The sequence below is a fragment of the Netta rufina genome (genome assembly GCF_964035555.1).
Source record: "Netta rufina genome assembly, chromosome: Z".
In the NCBI taxonomy this organism is placed as follows: domain Eukaryota; kingdom Metazoa; phylum Chordata; class Aves; order Anseriformes; family Anatidae; genus Netta; species Netta rufina.
The window spans coordinates 45,851,905-45,878,098 of record NC_140126.1 but is presented as its reverse complement, the minus strand read 5'-3'; the positions used below and the strand labels follow the sequence as shown (position 1 = coordinate 45,878,098).

Sequence of the window (26,194 nt, the reverse complement as noted above, 5' to 3'; positions counted from 1 at the left end):
GCAGCCCCGAGCTGGGGGCGGGAGGGCCGGAGGGGGCCGCTCTCTCCCCTGCCCAGCCCTGCCCGCCCTCGCCGCTCCCAGCGGGGCGTGCCGTTCCGCAGGTGCGGGGCTGGTCGCGGCGGGCGGGCGGCGGAGAGAGCGGCCGAGCCGGGGCTGAGGCGGGCGGCTTGTGGCAGCCGGCGGCTGGCCGGGTTCCCCCCGCGCTGCAGTTGCCCGACGGGGGTGTTGTTGCGGGCTGCAGGCGCTCCTGTCTGTAGGAGGAGAGGCAGGGGAAAGCCTCGACCTCTTTGGGGTCTCCTGTCAGGCTCCGCTCCCTGCCAGGCGGCTCCCCGGGTGCCGACTCCGTGCCTCGAGCCGTCTGGCTGTGGGGACATGCGTGTCTGGGACAGCCTTGCTCCATTCCTAATGCTGCCCTCCTGGGTTCCGGGCGTTGCCGCCGGGATTGCCTCCTTGCACCTCATCCAGAAACTCCTCTTCCCCTACTTCTGGGCTGACCTGAGATACTTGCTGAAAGTACTGATGTATGGGCTGAAAGTGGAGATCTACAGGCTGCGGGGGAAGATTGTCACCGTCCTGGACAAGTTTGTGAAGCTGGCTGAGGAGCAGCCCCACAAGCCGTTCCTCATCTACGAAGGGAAGGTGCACACCTACCGGGATGTGGACAGGCGGAGTAACAGGGTAGCCCAGGTCTTCCTTCACTATGGTGCTCTGAAAAAGGGTGACACAGTGGCCTTGCTGATGGGCAATGAGCCCGACTTCATCCATGTGTGGTTTGGACTCGCCAAGCTGGGCTGCGTGGTGGCTTTCCTCAACTTCAATGTCCGCTCCAGATCTCTCCTGCACTGTCTCAGTAGCTGTGAGCCCAAGATACTGATTGTGGGAGCAGGTAGAGTATACAGTTACTTTGCACATCCAAAGCTTTAAATGTCACATCTCCCCTGTATATGTGTCTTCAGCTCCTACACTGAAAACCAAATTTTCAGATGTTCACAGAAAGAAAGAGATCTAGGGCTAGAAGGGACTTCAAGAGAGTATAAAGCTTAAGCCACTTAGCCTGAGTCAAGTATATCCATGTTTGGGGACATTGTTTTAAACTGTTCTTAAAAGTATAGGTTGCTGGAAAGTTTGCAACATCTAAGTGTAGCCTGTCCCAAGCGTTTAATTACTTCAAGAGTTGCCAAATAGGTGTCAGAAAAGGTTAAAATGACCTTAATTAAGAATAATTTCCAATTCTTTTTAAATAGTCAATTTTTATCTTATCCAAGTCATGAACTTTCTTTTTCTGTTCCTTAGTTGTAGTGATCAATTCCTTTATGATCTAGAAGGCCAAAGCTACACATTATACATATTCTGCTGTACCACTATGCACAGAGGTATACTTGTTTTCCAAGAATTAAAATTGGGAGTTTTATAGATGTAGAAGATAGATTTGCAATAAGCAAATTAGTGTTGGCATCAGATTGTAGAAGAAACTGCCGTGTCTGAATAGGTGATAACAATGTTTTATGTAAGTTTCCAACGTACTACATTATTTATTACATGCTTCAAAAGAATTTAAAATCTTTATGTAGATATATTGTGCATTGTATGTTGTAATTGAGCTTCAGTTATATAGATCTATAAACCAGAGCCAGAGATATAAAACGTAAAGTTGTGCTGCTGAGCATCTCAGCTTTTATGATTAATTGCAAATAAAACTACAATTGCGAAAAAAATGACACAGAACCTTGACATTTTGGATGGAGAAAGATATTTCAAAATATGAGTGTTGAACTTCCTCTCTAAAATTATCATTTCAAGTGTAGTATGCCTTATTTCTAGTTCACAGCTTCATTTTCTGTTAAAAAGATTGTGGAGTTTTGTTTGCATCAGTGACACCTAACTGGTGGAATGTCCTTTTGTGTGCTCTGTGCAGCTGCTGCAAAAATATGCTTTAACAATTTTGTTTAATATTTTTCCCTTGCATATTTTTCAGTTCAAATTATGTAATTCCAATTGTTTATGCCATGGCGGTTTAAGAATAGAGTGCTTGTTAATTAAAATGAGCCAATTTAAATATAATCCCAAAGCAAATGATTAAAATGTTTCTGAACTGGCACTTTTTAATTTTGCCTTCTTACTTAATAAAAAAAAATAACTCATTTAACACACCCTCTTTTAATATGTGCTTTTGAATGTGACTGAGGAATCAAATTAAGGCAATTCTTGATCATTGACTGCAGTTGAAGAGAACTTTGGATCAAAATTTGTATCTAGAGGTCATCTTTATTAAAATGAGAGGTTAAATAATGAATGAGAAAAGTATATGCAAATCAGGAACAGGATCCATGTTGCTCCACTCTTAATCTGATATCAGCAGCTTCTAGTTGTAGTGACTATGTTGAACTACAAACTTGTCTTAAGAGTCTGGCCATCTCAGCTCACAGGGGAAAAGCTGTGTGTGAACATGTAGTATCAACAAGCTAGTCTCTGAGTTGGTCTTTTACATGTTGGTGAACCTTATTCACAGATTTCAGTGTGTGCATTAAGATAATCGGTCCCTCAAGTCTACAAGGCATCACAGTATTCTTCAGGATTTGGAGGCTCAATTTGTCCATCTCTGTGACAGAACTGGAAATTCTGTTTCGTCTTTGTTTGTTGGCCTTGTCATATAATAGAGGAGCCTCTCCAAAGGGGTCTGAGTTTTGCAGTTGAAGGCTCATGTGCTCTTTAGTGGCCATGAGGACTAACTCACATCACTTGCAACAAAAGCACAGTATTATACATCTTTATTACACATAACACTTGCCAACAATGTTTATGAAAATTGCAGGGCAGTATTTAACACTGAGGTTACACAGTCAATTAGATATATTACCAGAGGTGTATTAACATCTTTTCATCCAGTGTTTGTGTTTAAAGAGCCTTAACAGTAGGCGTGACCTGAGCTTTCCTTGTGTGCTTTGCACTTTTTGCACTAAATTGGACATTCTTTAGCAAAAAATATACACTAAAAGCATTCAACCAGTGGTCCAATATCTATCATTGTCATAGTTAGAATCATGTTTGGCAAATAAGGATTTATTTATTTATTTATTTAAATTTTATTTTTAGACGTCAATTTATAAAGGTATTCTTTCTGGATAGAGGAAATTCTGATTTTCAGCTGTATGCATGCTTTGCAGACCCCACAGACAAATCTAGGCTTGACTCAGCAACTCCATTAAAACAGTTACAAAGCTATGTTTTCAAGACTTCAGATGACCTTTTATCTAGTTTGTATACTGTAGCGCAGCATAAATCATCTCCTTACAATTTGGTCATTAACTGTCTGTGCTCAGCATGACCGAATTTGCTGTTGAAATTCTTGTCTGTAATGACACATTAAGTCTAGAACATGCATTTAAATCCACTTGAGATTTAATTTCTGTTGAAGGGGACTTCCCACCTTCTGATGATATCTGGAACAGTTCACACAGATCATTGTTTATTGCTAAATCTTCTCTGTTTGGAATATGTTGGTGTCTCTGTGTGCAACAATTGTATGTGAATTCTTTTGTTAGTGCATCCTGTAATTTTTTCAAAAATGTTTTAGGTTTTTTTGAATGTGATACCCCTATCCAAATAGTCCAGGTACTGTTTATGGTTGCATTTTCTTCCATACCTTCCATGCTTCCAAAATCTATCCCATTTTGTGGATTTTGTACTCTTCAGTTGTCTTTTTTGTCTGCATGTTTTTCAGAGGATGTGATTTGGTAGCACAGTTAAATTACTACAGTATTATCTTCCCTTGCAGTCAGGTCTTGTTCAGTTCTGACAATTCTCTGATATTTTGAATACTTTATCTAACTGCAGATTGGGGTATTTTAGTAATACTTAAATTTGGGGATTTGGTTTTGACTTAGGTATTCTACAGCCTCTCTGTAACTGAAACTTTGATTCTTCAGACTCTGATATGTTATTCAAGCTCCAGAATTTCTCCTTTTATTGGTTTCTTGTATGAAATGGTTATCTCTAAAAGGCTGAATTTTTAATAGGATAACATCTTGTAGTTCATTTAGCATAATCTAGTATCTTGGTTCCTTCCTTCTCATTCAAGCATTGGCTGTAAAAGAAAGAGATTTTCTGGTTTGCTAATATTTATACCCTGTTTTCCTTCATTTGCACATGTCTTTGTAGAAATTAATGAGTTTTTGCTTTAACTACTATCACTTTCCTGCTGTGCTCTCAGAGCATTTCAGCTGCTCTGGGATTTTTAGCTCTTACTTTAATTTATTGTGTAACATTCTCAGTATTCCATCCCCAGAAACTCTCTGTCACCACTCCCATTCTGGGGAATGTCTGTTGTAAGAGATTCAAAAGTTGGAGTTTGAAACCGCCTTTTTAATAAAACAGGTAACTAATGTGCAAGCAAATAAGGAATTTGTGAAGGAGAAGGAAGCTGTATGCCTTCTCTCTGTAAGACTGCTAGTATCAGTTTAGCAGGAATCTGACCTGTTTATAAGGTGCTTATCTGTACTACCTTTATTACCAGATTCTGCTGCCCGTATTCCTTAAAAAAAAAAAAAAAAGTGCGATAAACAGAGGAGTTCCAGCACTGATGCTGATCTGCAACTGAAATGAGATTTCTGTTATTATTGCTTAGTACTGTTCTGTGTTATCTTTTAAGGCCCTATGGCCTTTCTAGGGACTATTTCTATTCATTGGAGTCTTACCTGACCAAGAAACTACATTTTACCTTTAGGACAAAAGCTGTATAGAAGTAATACGTTCATAACCTAGTGACCCAGTATAAAGGTACAAATTGAATTTGTTGGTGTGTTTATAGTATGTTATAAACAGAAGAGTTCAGATCTTAGTAGGACATCCCTGATTGCCATCATGACTTCTGATTCAAGGATTCATCTGTGAAAGGATTGCATTACAAAGCTCCAGGAGATTGGTTTACAACAGTCCTGATAGCAAATGCTGTTCAGAGTACATTCAGAGTACATGCTGTATGGATACGCATGGACAGCCTGCTCTAGGTGACTGTGCTTAGGCAAAATTGTGACTGTTTCAGACCAAGATGACCTCCAGCAGTTGTTCCTTTCCAACCTCATCCATTCTGTGATTCTGCCATTCTCACAGCTGTGCAAGGTATAGCATTTTCTTGGCCAGGGTTCTGTACTCTTTAGGCATCATCAGTGCTTTCTGCTGCTGGTGAGCGTAATCTGAACTTTTTGTCATTTGAGCTGAGAACCAGGGTTTATTGCTGACAGGTGTAAAGTTAAGACAATTCCTGGAGAAAGGGATTTAGGAAAATATTCTTGGCGTTTGTGGATTATGATCAGGTGATATATACGAACAGCAGTGTCATCTCTCATATGTTAGTCATCTGGAAAAAAAAAAAAAAAAGGAATAGATTTTGTCAAAACCTTCATCTTTTCTTAAGTTTGGAAGAAATGATTAAAGGTATCTAGACCTAAACATCCACATAAAGGACATCACAGAAGACCTGCAGAACAGATTCTTGACACTGTATCTGTTTGATCACTTGTTTTCTTTCAGTCTGTGTCTCTAAGACAGTGCTTGATGAGAAAGCAGTGCCCACTATGATTCCCAAGCTGGTTTCTGCTGTACTGCCTTTATTGCCTTCAGTGACAGTTCAAGATTCCAGCACTGATGCTGATCTGCAACTGAAATGAGATTTCTGTTATTATTGCTTAGTGAGAATAGACCCTAGGTGTAAGGAGTCATTTAGGGATTGGTAACTAATCGGGTAACTGGTATCAGGTAATACAGGTAACTAATTTTTCTGATGCCAGGCAGAGTGGGAAACAGTTTGAACTTGCCATGGCCTATGGAGCATATCATTCAGGGTGCACATAAGATTTGTTAAGAACCATTTCATATAGCTTACTCTCTGAGTAACTTTTTGTTCAGTACAACTAGATCTCATAACCTCATTTATTCCTTTCATCAATGTAGGACTTGTCTGTTTGCCAATAGGCTGCATTGTTTCTTTGCTAGAAATTAATATAACAAACCCTTTGTGCAACTTGAAGCCTAGGACAGTAGGTTAAAACCAAAACATATTTTACTTGTTTTCTCAAAAGATGTAACTTACGTATTCATGTGAATTTAATGTAACACAGTTTCAAAAACTTTCTTTTAAACAATAAGTTTCTATAAAAGCAAGAGAAAAAAAATGTTTGAAGAAGCATATTAATTTCGACAAAATAATAGATTTTTTTCAGTGGAAGCCAAATAGTTAGCAAATGGGGAATATTCACATATAAAATATGTAAACAGTGCACACAGAACTTCTGACTACATTGCCAAACGTTAGATAAATGTTCATGTGCTCCAAAACAAATAAACCAAAACCTGAGTATAATTTCATAGTTTAAAGAGTCAACAAGTACTTGAGAGAAACCACAAGTTTAAATAGCTAAATTGATTTACTATTATTGCTTTACTATATGGTTGAGTACACATACAAGGTACTTCTAAAAATAATTGAACTGTAGATCCTCCAAGAGGGCTATTTATTCCTGACACATGGACAAGATTATTTGTAAAGACCAATGAGTTCTACACAACAACTGGCACAGAAGTTTTTTGTTCATGGTACAAAACATTAGTTGACTATAATCAGAATTATTCTTTGGGAATATATTAGTAAAACTAAGAGTTATCTTCAAACACCCTATGCTCATGCCTGTTCCAGAAGTAATTTTAAGTTTCTGGCACTTTGAAAACAGCTGTTTTAAATTACTCTTTCTTCTTTGGGAAATGACTTATTGTTCTCTGCTATCTAGCTAGAAACTTCTTTCAAGATAACATATCATTACGAACTGTTCACATATTGTTCTGAGTACTAGATTCCCTAGCACAAAAGAAAAAACTATTGTATAATTCACTCACAGAACAAGTGTTCAATAGCAATTAGAAAAAAAAAAAAAAAAAAAAAAAAAAAGTAAGGCTTTGTACAACAAAAAAAGCTTTAGGTTATATGTGTGTGTGTTTAGAGAAACAGTGAACAGTATGCATGCCTAATTTGAACAGTGATCAAATTTATTTAGCGCAAAAGTGTTTCAATCTACTAAAAGGGAGTTATGTCCTCCTGTCACTCTTGAATCTTAACTGATTATGCATGTACAGTTGAAATCAGTAGTTGCTATTTTCCTTCCTTAAAAGACACAAATGAAAAGAGAAAAAAATGAAACAGAAAAGAGAAATCTTTTTGATAAACTTGCAGTTCATGTTACTCAAACACTTAGAGAAGTGGGTGCACATCTTATCTAGCATTTCTGAATACTAAAGAAGTATGAAGGAATTCACAAATATTTCCGTTGTGCAGTTCTGAACAAAAATGTCTTCTGTAGAGAAAACAATAGCTGGCCAGTATTACACTGGCCATCTTTATCACTTTAAAAAACATGAAAGGCAAAACAATTAAAGGCAACGCAAGGAGTAAATAATCTAGCTCTGGAAAATAAAGAAATTCAGTAATGGCATATTTAGTATCTGCAGTACTTATAAGTTTTTTTTGTTTGTTTTTTTGTTTGTTTGTTTGTTTGTTTTTCAGGCCTTTTGCAAGAGGATAGTTTGTAATTCAACAATATGTAAACTTTCATTTACAAACACTTCAGTTACACAGGAAAATTTTGCTTGACAACTTTTATTGCACATTTTTTCTCAATATTTGTACATCATACTGATTATTTGGTAAGGTCTCTACACAGGACAGCCATCTGAGTCTGGCGGTCTGGCGTATATGATTGCTGTAAGTTGGAGAAACCACGAAATCCTTGGCATTAATAATTCAAAATCCTTAACATCTTTGCTGGCACTGTAGTTAGTGCCAATGCATCAACAAACAGTGGCAGAGGATGTTACATACTTTTACTATTTTTGAGAAGAGAAATTGAACTCCAGCAAATTCAAACACACGTTTCCCTTGCTAGATTCTCAGCCTAACTTGTACCTACACAAACTATATATTTATATTTATATTGTGTATTTACAAGACATTTAAGAGGAAGATAAAAATCACAATTGGAAGCTACTTAGTACATAGTTATTCTGTCACGTTTGGTCTATTAGCACCTGTTTTTCATGAGAAATATTACTGTTATATTTTAATACTTATGACTAGAAAAACATGCCCTAGTTGTACAATGTGACAGCAAAGCAGAATTACTGATGAGTGAACCTGGATTTTTAGTGCATCAGGTTTCCTGCAGTTGACATTACTGTCCCTAACATGACTTTGCATTCACTTTAATTATTCTATTGCTATGTGTAGTAAGTGAAAAGGGACTGTACTCTGGTGATTCAAACAAGAGGCTATCTTTTAGATTTTCTTAATTATTTAGGTAATTTCTTCCTGAAATCATTCTGCAGGGTAAGGAAGTTAGGACACCAAAATTTTTATGTCACACCCTATCAGAATGTTTTCTAAACATTCACAAAATATACAGAACTTGCCCTCTGGCTTCAGGTTTGTAAGACCTACATATAGTCAGGGACAGTAGGCTATTCTCTGTTACGGTAACAGATTAGTATGTCATTCACTAAAACATTTACAGCAGTCTGTCACTAGCAAAAATTTTTTTGAAGGATTAAAAATCTTGCACAGTATATGAGAGTGAGTTCTATTAATGATACCCATATTTAATATTTTCAAAATGAGCTTGGGGTTGACATTGGGAGTTGAAATGCTGGCTCTTTCAGAGCCTCATTATGAGGTTCTGGGTGAGTCATTTCAACTTTTTATGTTTATTCATTTATAAAAAATGAGATAATAACATACATTTATACCCACAGGGATATTTACAAGATTAATTGCTTAGGCTGAGATCCAGCAAAGCACTTAAGTGTAAATGTTTCTTTAAGTATATGAATGATTCTATTGAAAGCAATACGACTATTCTTGAGAATTTTGCTGGATTAGTACTTTAATGCCTGTCCAGTATTCTGTGAAAGTGACAGATTGTAAAAATGCTTAAAAAGATAAATACCAAATGTATTACTTAGGAACTGACCTCTACTTATATAAAAAAAAAATTTTTCCTTTTTGTTTAATCTAGGTCTCTCTGTTTCTTTTCTGTTTAAATGAACAAAATAGATCTTATTTACACTACTGTTGTTATAATTTTATAACCGTGAGTTTGTATTTATATTCAGGTAAAAGCTAATGGAATGAATTCCTTTTAGTGAGTGAATGTTTGGTCATAAGAAAATAAAGTTGTTTGAAAGAGCCACATGATTTTTCAGAAGTGTATGAATAATCCACAGGTCTGTATCACATTTCTATTCACTGAAATTCAGGTGTCCATACACATGATGCAGGTGTACGGACACCTGAATCATGCACAGGTACACATGATACATTTTACTTTTTTTCACATGATACTTTTTTTTTTTCCCCAAATCAGTCACTTCTGTGCTAATGAAAAAATACTGTTTGATGAACAATTGCTGTTGATGGCCTCCAACGAAACATATATGTTTGCCCTGCATCTTTAACAGATTTGTTCATCTTTAATTTGAAGCTTAACAACACTTCATTCTGATTTCAGCAATAACAAAGGGTTACCCAAAATGCAGTGGGAAGCAGGAACTAGTAATCAAGGATCAGTGTTTTGCCTTGAGGACAAGACGACAATTATACCTTGTGGAGTCAGAAAGTAATCAGTACTTTTACCACCTTATATCTAGTTTTCAATGAATATCCATTCCAGCTCATCATTATTTTACTTTATTATTTATTTACATTCATAGGAGTAAATACAATTCCTATTTCTATTATAGAAATAAGAACTTTTGGAGGAAACATACCTTACTTGCATTTAGTTTTGTGAGGATGTGATGTAAGTAACATTATTTTATGTTAATCTTTAAGATTTGCTTGGGACACTAGAAGAAATTATTCCTAATCTCCAGAAGGACATTAGTGTTTGGATAATGACCAAAGACTCGACTTTTCCAAGCGTGCATACACTTTTAGACAAAATGGAGGCTGTTTCTGAAGACCCTGTTCCGGTTAATCGACGCTCTGCCAATAACCTCAAGTCATCTGTTTTATATATATTTACTTCAGGAACAACAGGTACTGGTCTGCTAAAGAGGCAATATTTTCCTAAAGCATTCATCTAGAAACCTGATTTTCTGACACTCTAGTCTGTTTGTTAATCTTTTCATAATTGAATATCATTATTTCATATCCTTTTGGTAGGAAATAAGCACGCTTGTTATAGTTGACTGTTTATATTCAATATTTTATGCACCTTTTTTATTTGTCAGGTTGTACAAATACTGCTAAGGTGTTTATAAAATGTTTTGCTTATTCTATGGGTTTTCAGCAGTAGTAAGTGCTGTTTTGTGATCATATGCCACAGTACAGCTAACGTACCCAGAATTTTAAAAAACAATCTTAAAACTAGCAAATTTACATTTACTTTTTCTTCCTTGAGTTAAGTTCTATGCAGGTCACTGTAGTGACAGAAAATAGGATTAAGTTACTAGCCTTTAAGTTTAGAAGCAGATGGCTGAATTTATTACCAGTCCTCCAGCAGCTAAGAAGCTAAGGATTAAAAAAAAAAAAAAAAAAAAAAAAAAAAAGTGATCAGTGACATGAAAAGCAGTATGATGTTGTTAAGATAAGCAGATTGGCATTCTCCTTCAGCTGAACACTACAGTAGCCACAAGAAGGATTATAATGAAGATTCATGTTATGGTTTGTTTCCTCAATATAAATAATTATTTAATTTATTTGCTTGGGAATTAAAATTAAATTAAAAAAAATTAAATTCTTGGGAAAATTTAGAAACAGAAAGAGATGGTCTAGAATAGTGTGTGTATATATGTACATAAAATATATATTTTTAAAGCTGTTAATATCGTCCAGATGTCAGGTGTGTTGAAAAACTACTAATATAAATGAATGTTTACATATATTACATTTATTTACATTTATATATTTTTTTTTCATACTATGCAATTGGAAGAATAAGACTGACTCAGCTTGAGAAGTGTGGGATAACTAGTTCTAGTCTAAAGTAATTCAGCATTTTCACATTTTTGATAATACCAGAGCATAGTTTCTAGTATAAAATCAATGGTGTATAAACTTATTTGAAATAAAGTATTACCTTGCATGGTCTATAGTCAGCTCTTTGTGTTGAAACCCCCTAGGAAAATATAGGGCAGAAGAAAAAAAAACTCAGGACTCTCCAGCATCACAAAGTTATGGAATAGTTGAGGTTGGAAGTGATCTTTGGAGGTTTGAACCTCCTGCTCCCCCCTGGTCAAGCAGGAACACCCAGAGCAGGATGTCCAGGATCATGTCCAGACAGCTTCTGAAGATCTCCAAGGAGGGAGGCACCAGAGCCGCTCTGATCAATGTATTCCAGTGGAATTCCTTCTTGCTATATGTTCATTGATAACATAGGCTTAATGCATTTTCTCTTCAGTGTTTCTCTTCAGTGTGAGTTTTGGAATTGGTTTGAAGCATAGCTAGAATCTCCAGAGATTACACTTCCAGTTAACAGCTCAAAGTAACAGTGGCTATATTAGAATAGGTGATAAAACTTCCTGATCTTTTATAGCTTTTGAAATTTTAATAGTTCTCACTGTTCATCAGTAGGACTAAATCATTTTGAATGAATGTAAGAACACGTATCAAACAAGAACACATTAAAATACACACTCAAAATAGTAAGTACCAGAGTAGAAGTCCAATGAACTCCTGTGTGAGTCTTCGTGTTCCTGAACAGAAAGTCTCTGCTGAACCTGAAGAATCTCGTACGGAAGAATATAATTTGAATGGACTCTCAACATCTTTTGCTGGATTGTGTTAAATTCTACATAGTCTTCATAGTGTTCTGAAAGACTATCTAGACTTAGATGAACATGTTTTTAGATAAGCATCCACTACTTTGCCTGGTACAGCTCATGTACCTTAGCTCTTAACTACGTTGCAGTCACTTTGGCTTCTGCTTGAAAGATGTTGCTATATGTTAAAAGAAGTACATATGGATAATGAATGTTTTTAACCCTTTTTTGGTTCTGTGTAATTTGATAGTGTGTTAGGTGAGGAGTTTCTTCATGTTTCTTCCTATTTGAATAGATTTACATCAGAATAAATAACTAACACGTGAGATTACAAACTGGCTCTTGCATGTTTATGTGTACAGAAACACACAATACTGTATTAAACATCCAGTTGTCTATTTAACTAAATCATTGTCTGAAAATTTGTCTGTATGGTATTGATTCTGTTATGATTACAGAGACTTTGGAGAAAAAAAAAAAAAAAAGGCTTCTCATGAAGAGAGGCTTTATGCAAATTTTTTGTTTTCATTACAGGTCTTCCAAAGGCAGCAGTCATCAGTCACATGCAAGTTCTTAAAGGAGCTGCTGGACTGTGGGCTTTTGGTGCTACTGCAGAAGACATCATTTATATCACCCTGCCTCTTTATCACAGTGCAGCATCTCTCCTTGGCATCGGTGGATGCATCGAATTAGGCAGGACTCATTTCATTAAATTGTCTTTTTAACAGAGTATTAATTATTATAAAATTGTATTAAAACACATTTAGGCTCACTGCCATTAGGGAAACTGCAAATTAACAAATACGCTTTTCTGAATAGCTTTATGTTTTTGAATTTTGGGGGATGTGGAAGAGTGTTGTAATAGCAAAGGATCTCTTTTACTGACTATCTTTGTGGTATTGGAGAAGAATTATTACAGTTACTTGTGTAAAAGGTGTTCTTACTTTTTTATTTGTGTAAAATGGAACTTAGGGATGTATATTTTGACAATGTATATAGCACAGTGTGTGTACAGACTAAGTATTGTACTCTGGAATAGAATTAAATGTATTTTGGTGAACTTAAAAAGACTGCTAAATACAAATATGGCTAGCTAAGCTGCCACATAGAGAAATGCTTTGTTTCCCATTTTTCTGTTTTCCTAAAGGGGCAACCTGTGTCTTAAGAAAGAAGTTCTCAGCTAGTCAGTTCTGGAATGACTGCAAAAAGTACAATGTGACTGTCATCCAGTACATTGGAGAACTTTGCCGTTACCTTTGCAGCCAACCAGTGGTAAGTAGAACCAAGATGATTGCTATTTATCTGTAAGTTACTTGTATGTGTGTTGTTCTTACTGTGGTTATGTTAAGAGAGAAGTACCGTATTGTACTATACCAAGCCTGCTCCTCTGCCCTTCATCTTATGTGAGGTTTCTCAAGTATTTGGTGGTCTATAGACCCCAAAAAAAAAAGAAAAAAAAGTTTGAATTGTAAAAAACTAAATTGTAAAAAAAATAACTTGCAAAAAATAAAAGTATTAAGAGAAAAGATTCAGATATTAACAAGTGAATCAAAGTGATTTGGTGAAGAAATATTGTTAAAGTTTCACTATCTAATGTCAGAAAGCCTTTATTACTGTTAAATGCCCTTTTAGAATTTTCAAAACTTTGTTTCTTGGAATATAATTATATGAGAGGTCTAAAGCTTTGTAGGTCATGTTTTAACACTGCTTTGACTTGTGGAATTTCCTTATATTTAGACCATATGGAACATATTTTATAATTTTTAAGCAGTTTGGTATGATTAGCAGCTCAAAGGAAAGATACCTTTGTTCCAGTTAGAGAGCTATTCCAGACAACAAAGCAATGTTTGTTAAAATGACATTCCTCCCTGAAACTGTGTAAGCCCTAACTTGAGCATGCTTCTTTTCCCTTGGCAGTCAGTGGTGTGATGTTCTATCTGTTCTATCAAATACTAAGTGTGCTGAACCTGTTATAAAAACCACGTACAGCTGACTCAGATTAATTGAATTAACTCTTGGTCTGGCTTTTTTTTTGTGGTATGTTCCTAGAGCTACCCATTAGTTGAGAGAATCCAAGATATTCAGGTTAAATTAAATGCCTAAAATTTGTTGGAATTAATTCAAAATGTAATATGGAATATATGTAATAGACAGAATGGATCAAGCATATAACCTGTTGCATAGCAAGCCCAATTGACTTTCTGTCAAGTGCTAGTGCTCAGTGTGTCAAAATGAACATGAAACAAGCATTCATAGTCCCATATAAACTAAAATTCATCTTGCTAATGCTGGTAACTGTTGTTCCATTCATTTATATGCTGCAGGTTATCCTGTTGTGTTTTAATAATACACGTTAAATCTTTCATTGATTACCTTACTTGGTAAATCATTTTAATAAATTTTTTTTAAAAGTAAATTATGATCATAAACAGCTTTTATTTTGAATAATTCATAAAATTAATAACTGCTGGAGAGTAACTATATTGTATTAAGCATAAGGAGTAATATCTTTTAATTTAACAAAATGATTAGGAGAGTGCAAAAAAGACAGTGGATTATTTTTTTTTTCCTCCTGAAAATTTTCAGGAGCATATTTAACTAATGTAGAGGCTCATATGTCCTACATCCCTATCCATGAATGTCTCAGCAAAGAAAATATATTTGTATTAAAGAGGACATGGCTGATGTCCCAGTGATCACTAGTGGCTGTGGATGGAGAAAAGTTAAAGACTACAAAGAAAATCAGAACATTTGAAAGGCCCAGCTTTTTTAATAGGATTTTTTTCTTCGTTGTAGGCCAACATAATTTCCCCAAAGATATCCCCTTCTCTTTAACACTTTCCAACTTTTGCTGTGTTTCCAGACTCAGATATTAATTGTTCTTTTTTTCTGTCCTTTAGAAACTGTTCTCCGTAGAGTTGAGTATGGCATTTTGTGTTGTTCATTTTATCTGGTTCAGTGTCTTAGAGCAACAATGATGTACTTCATTTCTAAACAAAGTCTTTCTTTTTTAAATCCTTCCAAAACCATCATAAGGTTGAAGGAGTTCTGCAAATAAAGACAGTTATACCGAACCATCATTAAATAGGTATTCTATTTGTTATGTGAGTACTTTCCAAGAGCTGGCATATCTAAACTCTTTGCTCTGTGAGGCTACTGACTAAAGAGAAATCTAATAGTCCTTCTCAAGAAAAAAAAAAAAATATATATATATATATTATAAAATATAAAAAAATATTTTATATATTTTTATTTTTATATAAAAATATATTTATATTTATATTTTTATATTAAAATATATAAAATATTTTATATATATAAAATGAATGAATTTGATATGTAGCTAGATTGTACTTGAAAAGTAGTAACTATTCCTCAAGTTTGAACTGGAAGAGAAACATGTTCACACATGTAAGTGGAAGGATTCTAAGTAGGTTGTGCAATCCATCATTATTTTTCAAGCTAGTGAAATAATTTGCCAAGTTATCTCTTGTTAAGTTTAATCTGCTTAAAAGTGGTATGTATACTGGCAGCATGAAAAAGGTCTGGCTAATAGAAGTTCTAAACTTCTATGAAGATGCTATGTAGACAGTGTTCTCAAGGTTCAAATACTCTAAAGCCCTTATATTAAAACCATATATTAAAACCATATATTAAAGCATATATTAAAACCATAGCAATATAGCAAGCATATATTAAAACCATAGCAATTCTATTAACTGCTCATTTTTTTCTTTAATTCTAAATTTGAAATAAATGGTGTGTTTCTACAGTTGGAGGCCATAGTTCTCTGATGCTTCTTATTTCATAGATTTTGAAATGAACATTTGTCAAGTCTTTGTGGTAGCATCCAGACTTTTAGGTTAGCTTTCCTGTATGGGTTCTGTCTTGTTTGATCTTTCTGCCTCTCACTCACATCTGCAATTGCTCTTGAAAACTTCTTGCAGTGGAATTCTTCTGAAACCTGTTCTGCATCAAGTTTGTTTTAGTAACTTGTTGACTGGAAAGACCACTCATTAGAAAAAGAATCCTTTTTTTTCCTCTAAGTACAAGCACAAAGGTCATGCACTGTATGATCCTTTTAGCTTTTTCTGGGCTCCTAAAACAGTGAGTAATCCTCATGCCTGCCCACCTCTAAACGTCTGCTCTCTTTTGATTGTAGTGAAAGTACAACAGCCAGTACCAATGGTTACTAGCTATCAGTAGCTAGAAAATGGATCATGCTCTAAAATGGCTACTAAAGGTCTTCAGCAAATTAGTAACTTAGTCTTGCTGGTTGACATTGCTTAAAGTCTCAAGTTAGAGTGCTCTAAAAAATATGAGAAGAAAGGACAGCTCGATGTAGCTCCCTATTTCCTCTTTAGACAAAGGCCTTAGATCCTACTAATCTGTGTATGTATTTTCCCCAGGGGGTTTCAACAAAATTTTTTTCTAATTTGAAGTAAGGATTTACTTACATATAACAAGACATGAAGCTTTTGGAAAGATAGGAGTCGAAATGTACCATCTCTTTCATGCTTTTCAATAAAGGTGTCCTGAATCCTGAAATGGTTTACAAATACAGGTTAGAAATCAGTCACAACCTGTTAGATTTCTAAGAACCTGTTGGAAATCTGTCACAACCTGTCAGACATTATGACATTAATTATTTGATATACAATCCTTTGCATGAACTTGGTAAGCTCTCTATTAAAGCTGGAGTTCACCTCTACTGATATTCAAAGTCTGTTTCACAGTTCAAAAAATCATTGCTTCAAAATCTTCTTAAGTATCAATCCTGTTTTTATCTCCATTTGGTATTGAGCTGGTGTTATCCTTTGGCATCAGTAACATTTCCTTTTTCCTTGGGTTACCTCAAACATGTAAGATTTTGTATATCAGCTTTCAGACTTAATTTTGTTAAGCTGAAGCTAGCCAATCTCTTTACTAGAACCAGTTTGGCCAAGGTTTTCTTTGGATAGGATTAAGCTCTGAAGTGACTTTAGAAAAGATGCTTAAGGATTTATTTTATTAAAACTCTTCTGCATTAGAACAATAGTAATTGAAAAGAAGAAAACAAGGAAGTTCATACTGCTGGCATCAGCAAACAGAGTGAACACATTTCCCCGCTGTTGACTCAGGTGCTGTGGGAAGGGGTATAAGGGCAGGTATGTTGGATAATGTTGCAGGAGGCACGGCCGAAAGCACAACAGACGCCAGTAGATCATGCTCCATTTTATTGCCCGAATAGCCTAACTTTTACAGTGAACTTAACAGGGGCGGACAGTGTTTCACACAAGATTATTGGTCAAAAGCACTCAGACAAACAACTACAAGAAAACAACCCCACCTGCAAGAAAACAACCCCCTTGTGATTAGCAGTCACATAGACCTTGTCCTTGAAGCCAGCTACTGGTAACAATATTTTTCTGAATTCCTCAATTGGGCGATGTGGGAACACTGTCATGGGAACTTCTCATAGTTGCCCTGGTAGCTTGCTTTGCTCAGCTACAGCAAGCCATGGGATTTTTGCTGTTTCAAGAAATCCTTCAACAGGATAACAGTGTGTCCCACCTGGAAACAGGTTTCTTTGAAAGAAGAAAATCTGATTGAGTAAAGTAGAGAAGGAAAAATGAGTCAGCAGGCACAGTTTTGTTCAATTGACGTTCTGTACTATAAATTGTTCTTAGTCTTGTCATTAACACATGGAGTGGACACCCTCCTTCCTACAGCCTTTGCTCAGGTAGTGGTAGAGGGCAATAAGGTCTTCTTTCAGTCCCCTTTTCTACAGAGGAAACATCCCCAATAGGAGTTTCCACTGGAACAAGGGAGTTTACTTAGCTGTTCCTCATATGTCTTGTTTTCTAGTCCTTTAACCAGTTTCATTGCACTTTTCTAAATGCGTTCCAGCAACTCCCTATCCTCTTCTGGTGAGGGCCCCAAAACTGAAATAGTTTTGTTCAGTATGTGAAGTGTGGTCTTACCAGTGCAGTGTACAAGGAAGTAATGACTTCTCTAGTCCTGCTGGTCACACCATTTCTGATGTCCTGATAGTGGAGCCTTGAAATCACATTCATAGTTTTGCAAAGAGAAGCTCATATTCACGGAATACTTCAGAATGAAAAATAAAATAAAATAAAATAAAATAAAATAAAATAAAATAAAATAAAATAAAATAAAATAAAATAAAATAAAATAAAATAAAATAAAATAAAATAAAATAAAATAAAATAAAATAAAATAAAATAAAATAAAATAAAAATCTGTGCATGTTTTAATTCTCTAAACTGACCTTCGGAAAGTTTTGTGTAATTTGTTTTGACATTTGGGCTCCTAGGGCAATCAGTAAAAATACAATGATCTACTTTGTATTTCTGGTTGAAATAGTCACTGACAAAAGTGACTAGTCACTGACAAAAGTGACTTTTTTTTATTGGTATATATATTCTGAGGAAATAAAAGTACAGCTAAAGAAAACATTCCCCACTAGAATCAGTACCATTAGAATCTAATGCTATTAGATCATCAGGAGATTCATTAATGAAAGTGTGGTGAGAGTGAGCTGTACTGCAATAGTAAACAATTGATTCCTGAGCTGGAAAATGTACGCTGTTGCTAAATTTTCCTGTTTCCTTCATATGGTGCATCAGATGTAAAAAAGTAAAATTTTCCTTCACTTTTGTTTTTAAATTTGGCTATATATGTTACTCAAAAAATCTAGATGAAGTTTATAATAAAGTGTTTGTGCAAGGTGAATTGAATGAAGCATATTATCTTGAAAAAATTACTGCATTCATCAATTTAATGGCAATAAGATATTTCTCATTTCATAGTGTCCCTAATAACTACCTGATGCCCCCTTTTTTTTACAGGGCTAATGAGTCAACAGATAACCAGTGAATGTACTGTCATATGCATTCCTGTAAATACATGAATGTAAATCCTGTATGGTCTGTCCATATCTTATATTTAAGAGATTTTTGCAAGTCTCAGGCCCTGATACTGGTTTTAGGTTCATCAATGCCTCAATAAAGGAACACTTCATACCTTCTTTGCTTGAAGTTGCCTTTGCTTCTCTCCACTTAGCTTTTCCTGCTGTGTAAATGGTAAAAGTAAGACAATTAACCTTTTTTCTTGGATGCCTTTAATGAAACTGCTAAATACGTTTTTATACTGCTGCAGTCGCGAGTTCTTCCCACACCTGATTAATATCGTGTTGATGGCCCTTTAAAAGACTTTTTTTTATCAGTGACTTAATCATGCAAATAGTCCACATAGTTTACAAAGAACACTTAAGGAGGAAAGACTGGCAGATGAAGAATCCCAGCTATGTGGTATTTAGTATAATAAGGCAGATCTTGACTTGTCAATTAATTACTATACAAATGAAACAAGCTCACAGAATGGAGGAATAGTGTGTCAAAAACTGATTCATAATGTATGCAAATATTTTATATATGGTTCAAAGATTTTGGCTGAATGCACTGAATAAAAGTCCAGGTGTAAGGTATGAAGTGCTGTCTTATTAATGCTTCAGAAAGGCATTGAAAAAAAATTCACTTCTACCGTTACAAATAGGTAAGTAGAGATTGAATCCCCATTTTGTTTAAAAATCACTCAATAATGAAAGAAAATCACAGTGCAGGAAAATAAATAGTTTTAAAACCCTTGAAAAGGTGTTCTAACATTCTGTTATTCTAATATCATACTACAAATATTGTCTTTGGAATTATCCAGACAGAACTATTAATCACACTCAGAAACAAAAACATAAACAAATTATCAGAGGACACAAATTGTTTGAGCTATCTATGATTGCGAGTCTGGGCAAGGTGCTGAGCCCTTCCTAACTCAGGGATTGTAAGGAAATTTAGGTCTTAGTGGAGGAGGTGTTAACTAGGTACTCCACTTTTGCAGTGTACTAAGAATATGCTTGCAGACAACTACGTTGTACCAGCAGCTGCACAGTAGCAAGCTGACTTGCTGCAGCTTGTTCAGCTGCTAGGGAGAGCAGTTTATCTTCCAGCAAAGCTGTGTACTAAGTGACTCTTTGAAATCCCTCCTAGTCTTATACCTCTAGGTTCTGTAGTGATGGGAAACTAGTTGATGAAATGCTATGTGAATACAGCAGAAATTCAAAACATGACTGTTTGGTGCTGTTGGCTATTGGCATATGTTCCTGCATTTTTAGTTTATTTAGATATTCATATGTATAGAACACTCTGTGCATTGCTTAACTGTGTTTTTAGCACGTGTTGGAATTATCATTCCTTTTCCTTTCCTTCTCTTATTTATTGCATTTTATTTACTGCAGAGGTATTCTGCCATGGTGGCAGTGGATATCTCTGTTCCTGTCAGATTTGGAGCCTGGCAATGAGCTGGACAATAATACAGATGATAAATACTTACAGATCGAATCATGAAAATGGTGTCAATATAGCTAAATCCATTTTATTTACCGTGGCACACTTACCATTGAAAGTTAGTTATATGTAAAGCTAATTAATGTCATATAGTAGTTATACATAACATCTAGATAAAAATGTTAAAATTAGCTCTGTGAATGTATTTGCATTTAAAACTACAGCAAATTACAATGTTTAAAATTTCCCTCATTTATAATCTTCATACTCATTAAATATCTACTGGAAGATAAATTACATATGGTTTTCATTCTTGCAGTTGGAGGACTACCAAAAGGTATGCCAGTTTTAATGCTTTTTCCTCAGAAAGCCCTGCAATACCCTTCAAGTATCCTTGTATCAACAGATTGGTACAACTGTGATGGAGCTACCTCAGTCACAAACACTGCAGTTGCAGCAATGCAGTCTAATAGGAAATTTACCTTAGTTGTGAACGATAAGCAAATTATTATTTTGTCTTTTAAGAAAGCTTTTCTTCTGCAATCAGTTTTTGATGACTTCAGATATTTACTCTATATTTTTGTGAAAGGCCTCAGTGCCTTAAGAGAATACTTCCTAAAGTAAGGCAGTCATACGCTGTGTTGTTGCAAGCACAGTAGAATGCTGACCAGGGCTGGAGGGAACAGCACAAAGCTGAGGAGCACAAAGGAGGGAGGTTCAGCTTGGATACTGGGAAAAGATTCTTCACTGAGAAAAGGTGGTTGGGCACTTGAACAGGCTTTGTAGGTAGGTGGTCATGTCACCAAGTTTGCCAGAGTTCAAGAAGCATTTGGACAATGCTTTCAGATATATGGTCTGATTTTTAGGTAGTTCTTTGTGGTGCCAAGAGTTGGACTCAGTGACCCTTGTGGGTCTCTTCCAAGAACTTGGGGTATTCTATGATTCTATTTTGTGTCTTGCACTGGAGAAACAATGTTGTGCTGTAGTAACTTAAAACAGCCAAAACAACAAGAGGAGCCGAAAGATTTGAACTAACCAACCTTATATATTATGTTATATTTGCCCATTTGAAAAAAAAAAAAAAAAAAAAAAAGTAGTGTAGGTGATTGTTTTCTAGCTCATCCTAATCTGTGTCTTTTCAGCAAACTGTCATCAGTATTTTTATTAACCTGATGTACAAATAAAAGCAAACTCACCTGTTTATTAACTTGGACTCTAGAGAATTAGAATGTTCCCAGACTGATGAATGACCCACTTAATTAGTATGTATATATACACACATATTTGTCTCTTTTGTTCATTTTGGAACAAAGGATCTCTTGTGCTATATTTCATATCTTAGCAGAGGCAGAACATTTGAATAAATCAGTGGTGTCAGTGAGGGGTAACTGCAGTTCAGTTACTGGTACCTTAATTTCAGTTTATCAACGAAACTGTAGAGAAAATATCCCACTTTGAATAGTTTTAAGTTGAGCTGTGTAGAATATTCCAAAGATGGTAAACAATTTTCTGTAAGAAAAAGGCTTTCCTGCTGTAGTACTGAATCACTTTCTTATTAAAATAAATAAATATATATATATATTTATGGTTCCTTGACAGTGTAATGATCTTTGAATATGGAACAGACCTTATTATTTCAGATATGTGAAAATCTACAGAGTTGCTTTGTGATACTGTATCTGAAGTGGAAAAAAAAAAAAAAAAATAAAATCACTCCAAAAATTACATCTATGGGTCATTTTTAGACACTTTATTACAGGTCATGTCCATGGATAATTTCATTGTACTGTGTAACATGACACAATACAATTGTTAATAATGACTTAGAAAGTCAGTGAAGTTTGTGCTTATGTATTTAGAAATGACTTTTGCATCTACAGTAAAGTAGGAAAGGAGAAAGGAAAATAAAATAATTTAGTTGATGTGAAAAACAAATGGTTAGCAACTGAGGGAGGCTTGTGAGTGATGTAGTTTTGGGATGATATAGCAGGATAATGCTTCAGTTTGTAATTGCCAAGAGCTGTCTGCATCTAGTGAAATGTATGCATTCCTTGCTGAATCACTGAAGAAAGACTGAAACTGGATGAAAGATTTTGGCCTGTTCAGGACACTGGTTGGAGGAGTCCCTTGGGAGGCAGTCCTGAAGGGCAAAGGAGTCTAGGAAGGCTGGGCACTCTTCAAGAAGAAAATCTTAAAGGTGAAGGAGCAAGCCATCCCCACATGCTGAAAGATGATCTGGTCCAGAAGAAAACCTGCCTGCCTGAGCAGAGATTTGTGGCTAGGGCTCAGAAAGTAAAATAAATAAATAAATAAAATAAAGTGACCTTTGGAAGAAGGGGCAGGCCATTCAGGAGGACAAAGATGTTGTGAGGCTGTGGAGAGGGAAAATTAGAAGGGCCAAAGCCCAGATGGAGCTCAATCTGGCTACTGCTGTTAAAGACAATAAAACATGATTTTATAAATACATAAACAAGAAAAAGACTAAGGAGAATTTCCATCCTTTATTGGATGTGGGGGGAGACATAGTGACAATAGACACAGTGACAAAAGTTTGCAGACAACACCAAGTTAGGTATGATTGTTGATCTGCTTGAGGGCAGCAGGGCTCTGCAGAGGGATCTGGATAGGCTGGATTTATGGATTAAGGCCAACTGTATGAGATTCTACAAGGCTAGGTGCCAGGTCCTGCACTTGGGGCACAACAACCCCATGCGACACTACAGGCTGGGGAAGAGTGGATGGCAGAAAGGGACCTGGGTGTATTGGTTGACAGCCAGCTGAACATAAGCCAGCAGTTTGCTCAGGCGGCCAAGATGCCAACAGTATCCTGGCTTGTGTCAGAAACAGTGTGGCCAGCAGGACTGGGGAAGAGATTGCCACCCTGTATTTGGTTCTGGTGAGGCCACACCTTGAATGCTGTATTCAGTTTTGGGCATCCCACTACAAGGAGGACATTGAGGTGCTGGAGCATGTCCAAAGAAGGGTAACAAAGTTGGTGAAGGGTCTAGAGAACAAGTCTGATGAGAAGCAGCTGAGGGAAGTGTGTTTATTTAGCCTAGACAAAAGGAGGCTCAGGGGAGACCTTATTGCACTCTACAATTACCTTAAAGGAGGCTGTAGCGAGGTGGGCATTGGTCTGTTCTCCCAGGTGATAAGACTAGAGGAAATGGCCTCAAGTTGCACCAGGGGAGGTTTAGGTTGGATATTAGAAAAAAAAATTCTTCACTGAAATAATTGTGAAGTGTTGGAACAAGCTGCCCAAGGAAGTAGTTGAGTCAACTAGGAGGTATTCAACTAGGAGATATTCAAAAATGTGTAGATGTAGAGCTTGGTGACATAATTTAATGGTGAACTTGGCAGTGCTAGGTTAAAGGTTGAACTTCATGATCATAGAGGTCTTTTCCAACCTATATGATTCTGTGATTCTATGATTCTAATTTATACTGGACTAGAATTGAAAGAGAGAAAGTAGACTGAAAGGGATCAGAAAATAAGGACCTTCAGCTTTCTGTAGTATATGTATATGTGCATGTGTATGTATGTATAGGGAGATTTGCATACATATGCAAAAGTATAAAGATATACATGTAGAGACCTCAACTGCCTGCGTGAGGTGCGTGCAGGTGGATGACCTGGTCCGCATGGTGGCGGAGCTCAAGGAGGAGGTGGACAGGTTGAGGGCCATCAGGGAGTGTGAGCGAGAGATAGACTTGTGGAGTAACTCCCTGCAGGGCCTCAAGGAGAGGTACCGGGGAAGTGGTGGAGTCATCATCCCTGGAAGTCTTTAAAAGACGTTTAGATGTAGAGCTTAGGGATATGGTTTAGTGGGGACTGTTAGTGTTAGGTCAGAGGTTGGACTCGATGATCTTGAGGTCTCTTCCAACCTAGAAATTCTGTGATTCTGTGATTCTGTGACACCCCAAATGGGTGTGGACCCCCTGCCCAGTAGCCGTTGGGCAGAGAGAGGGAATCTGGGAGTTGAGGAGGACTGGAAACAGGTCCCTGCTCGACATCGCAGGTGATGCCCTCCCCCTCCGGTCCCATCTTCCCAGGTGACCTTACACAACAGGTTTGAGGCCCTGGAGCTCGACAGACCAGTAGCTGAGGAAGAGGTAGCAAGTGTTCCCAGGAGGATGCCTAGGGCGAGGAGGTCGACTCCACGCCTCAGGACTGCCTCCATCAAGAAAGACAGGAGGGTTATTGTTGTTGGAGACTCTATTCTTAGGGGAACAGAGGGCCCTATTTGTCGGCCTTACCCTACCCGTAGGGAAGTCTGCTGTCTCCCTGGGACCAGGGTCAGGGACGTTGCCAGGAAGCTTCCCAACCTGGTACGCCCCTCTGACTATTATCCTCTTTTGATAGTCCAGGCGGGCAGTGACAACATTGAAGAGAGAAGCCTCAAGGCTATCAAACGAGACTTTAGGGGGCTGGGTCGGTTAGTGGATGGAGCAGGAGTGCAGCTGGTGTTTTCATCCATCCCTACGGTGGCAGGGAGGGGTACAGAGAGGACACAGAAAGCCCACCTGTTAAACACGTGGCTCCAGGGCTGGTGCCAACGCAGAAATCTTGGGTTTTTCGATCATGGGGCACTTTACTCAGCACCTGGCCTGATGGCCGCAGACGGGTCCCTATCTTTTAGGGGAAAAAGGATCCTGGGCCAGGAGCTGGCAGGGCTCATTGAGAGGGCTTTAAACTAGGTAGGAAGGGGGATGGGGCTGAAGCAAGGATTGTTGGGGCTGTGCCAGGGGGAACAATGGCAAGGCCGGAGGATAAGGCAATGGCCCAGCTGAAGTGCATCTACACCAATGCATGCAGCATGGGTAACAAACAGGAGGAGCTGGAAGCCATCGTGCAGCAGGCAGGCTATGACTTGGTTGCCATCACGGAGACGTGGTGGGACCAGTCTCATGACTGGAGTGCTGCAATGCCTGGCTATAAGCTCTTCAGAAGGGACAGGCAGCACAGAAGGGGTGGTGGTGTGTCTCTCTATATTAGAGAGTCTTTTGAGGTTGTAGAACTCGAGGTTGGGAATGACAAGGTCGAGTCCCTTTGGGTTAGGATCGGCAGGGACAACAAGGCTAGTGTCCTGGTCGGGGTCTGCTATAGACCGCCGAACCAGGATGAGGAGACGGATGAGGAATTCTACAGGCAGCTGACAGAAGTTGCGAAATCGTCAGCTCTTGTACTCGTGGGGGACTTCAACTTCCCTGACATATCCTGGAAGCACAACACAGCCCAGAGAAAGCAGTCTAGGAGGTTTCTGGAGAGCGTGGAAGGTAGCTTCCTGACGCAGCTGGTTAGTGAACCTACCAGGGGTGGTGCCCCGCTAGACCTTCTCTTCACAAACAGAGAAGGACTGGTGGAGGATGTGATTGTCGGGAGCTGTCTTGGGTAGAGTGACCATGAAATGGTGGAGTTCACTATTCTTGGCAAGGCCAGGAAGGGGACCAGTAAAACCACTGTATTGGACTTTCGGAGGGCTGACTTTGAGCTGCTCAGGACACTGGTTGGTAGAGTCCCTTGGGAAGCAGTTCTGAAGGGCAGAGGGGTCCAGGAAGGCTGGGCGCTCTTCAAGAGGGAAATCTTAATGGTGCAGGAACTGTCTGTTCCCACGTGCCCAAAGACGAGCTGGTGGGGAAGAAGACCAGCCTGGCTCAACAGAGAATTGTGGCTTGATCTTAGGAGAAAAAAGAGGGATTATAATCTTTGGGAAAGTAGGCAGGCCACTAGGGAGGACTTTAAGGATGTAGCGAGGCTGTGCAGGGACAAAATTAGGAAGGCCAAAGCTCATCTGGAGCTCAATCTGGCTACTGCCGTTAAAGATAACAAAAAACGTTTCTATAAATACATCAACACAAAAAGGAGGACTAAGGAGAATCTCCATCCTTTACTGGATGAGGGGGGAAACAGTTACAAGAGATGAGGAAAAGGCGGAGGTGCTCAATGCCTTCTTTGCCTCAGTCTTTAGAGGCAATACCGGTTGTTCTCTGGATACTCAGTACCCTGAGCTGGTGGAAGGGGATGGGGAGCAGGATGTGGCCCTCACTATC

General features: G+C 37.6%; 1 protein-coding gene across 1 annotated transcript in view; it reads left to right on the top strand.

Moving 5' to 3' along the window:
* Positions 1-372: 372 nt before the first annotated feature.
* LOC311221617 (long-chain fatty acid transport protein 6-like) overlaps positions 373-26,194 on the top strand; it is a gene marked incomplete at both ends in the record, with an annotated part of 45,238 nt that continues 19,416 nt past the window's right edge. Inside the window, 4 exons of the mRNA XM_084305706.1 lie at positions 373-886; positions 9,872-10,078; positions 12,337-12,495; positions 12,950-13,074. Of these exons, the coding sequence (XP_084161832.1) occupies positions 373-886; positions 9,872-10,078; positions 12,337-12,495; positions 12,950-13,074 (1,005 nt within the window). The remainder of the gene's footprint in view (positions 887-9,871; positions 10,079-12,336; positions 12,496-12,949; positions 13,075-26,194) is intronic.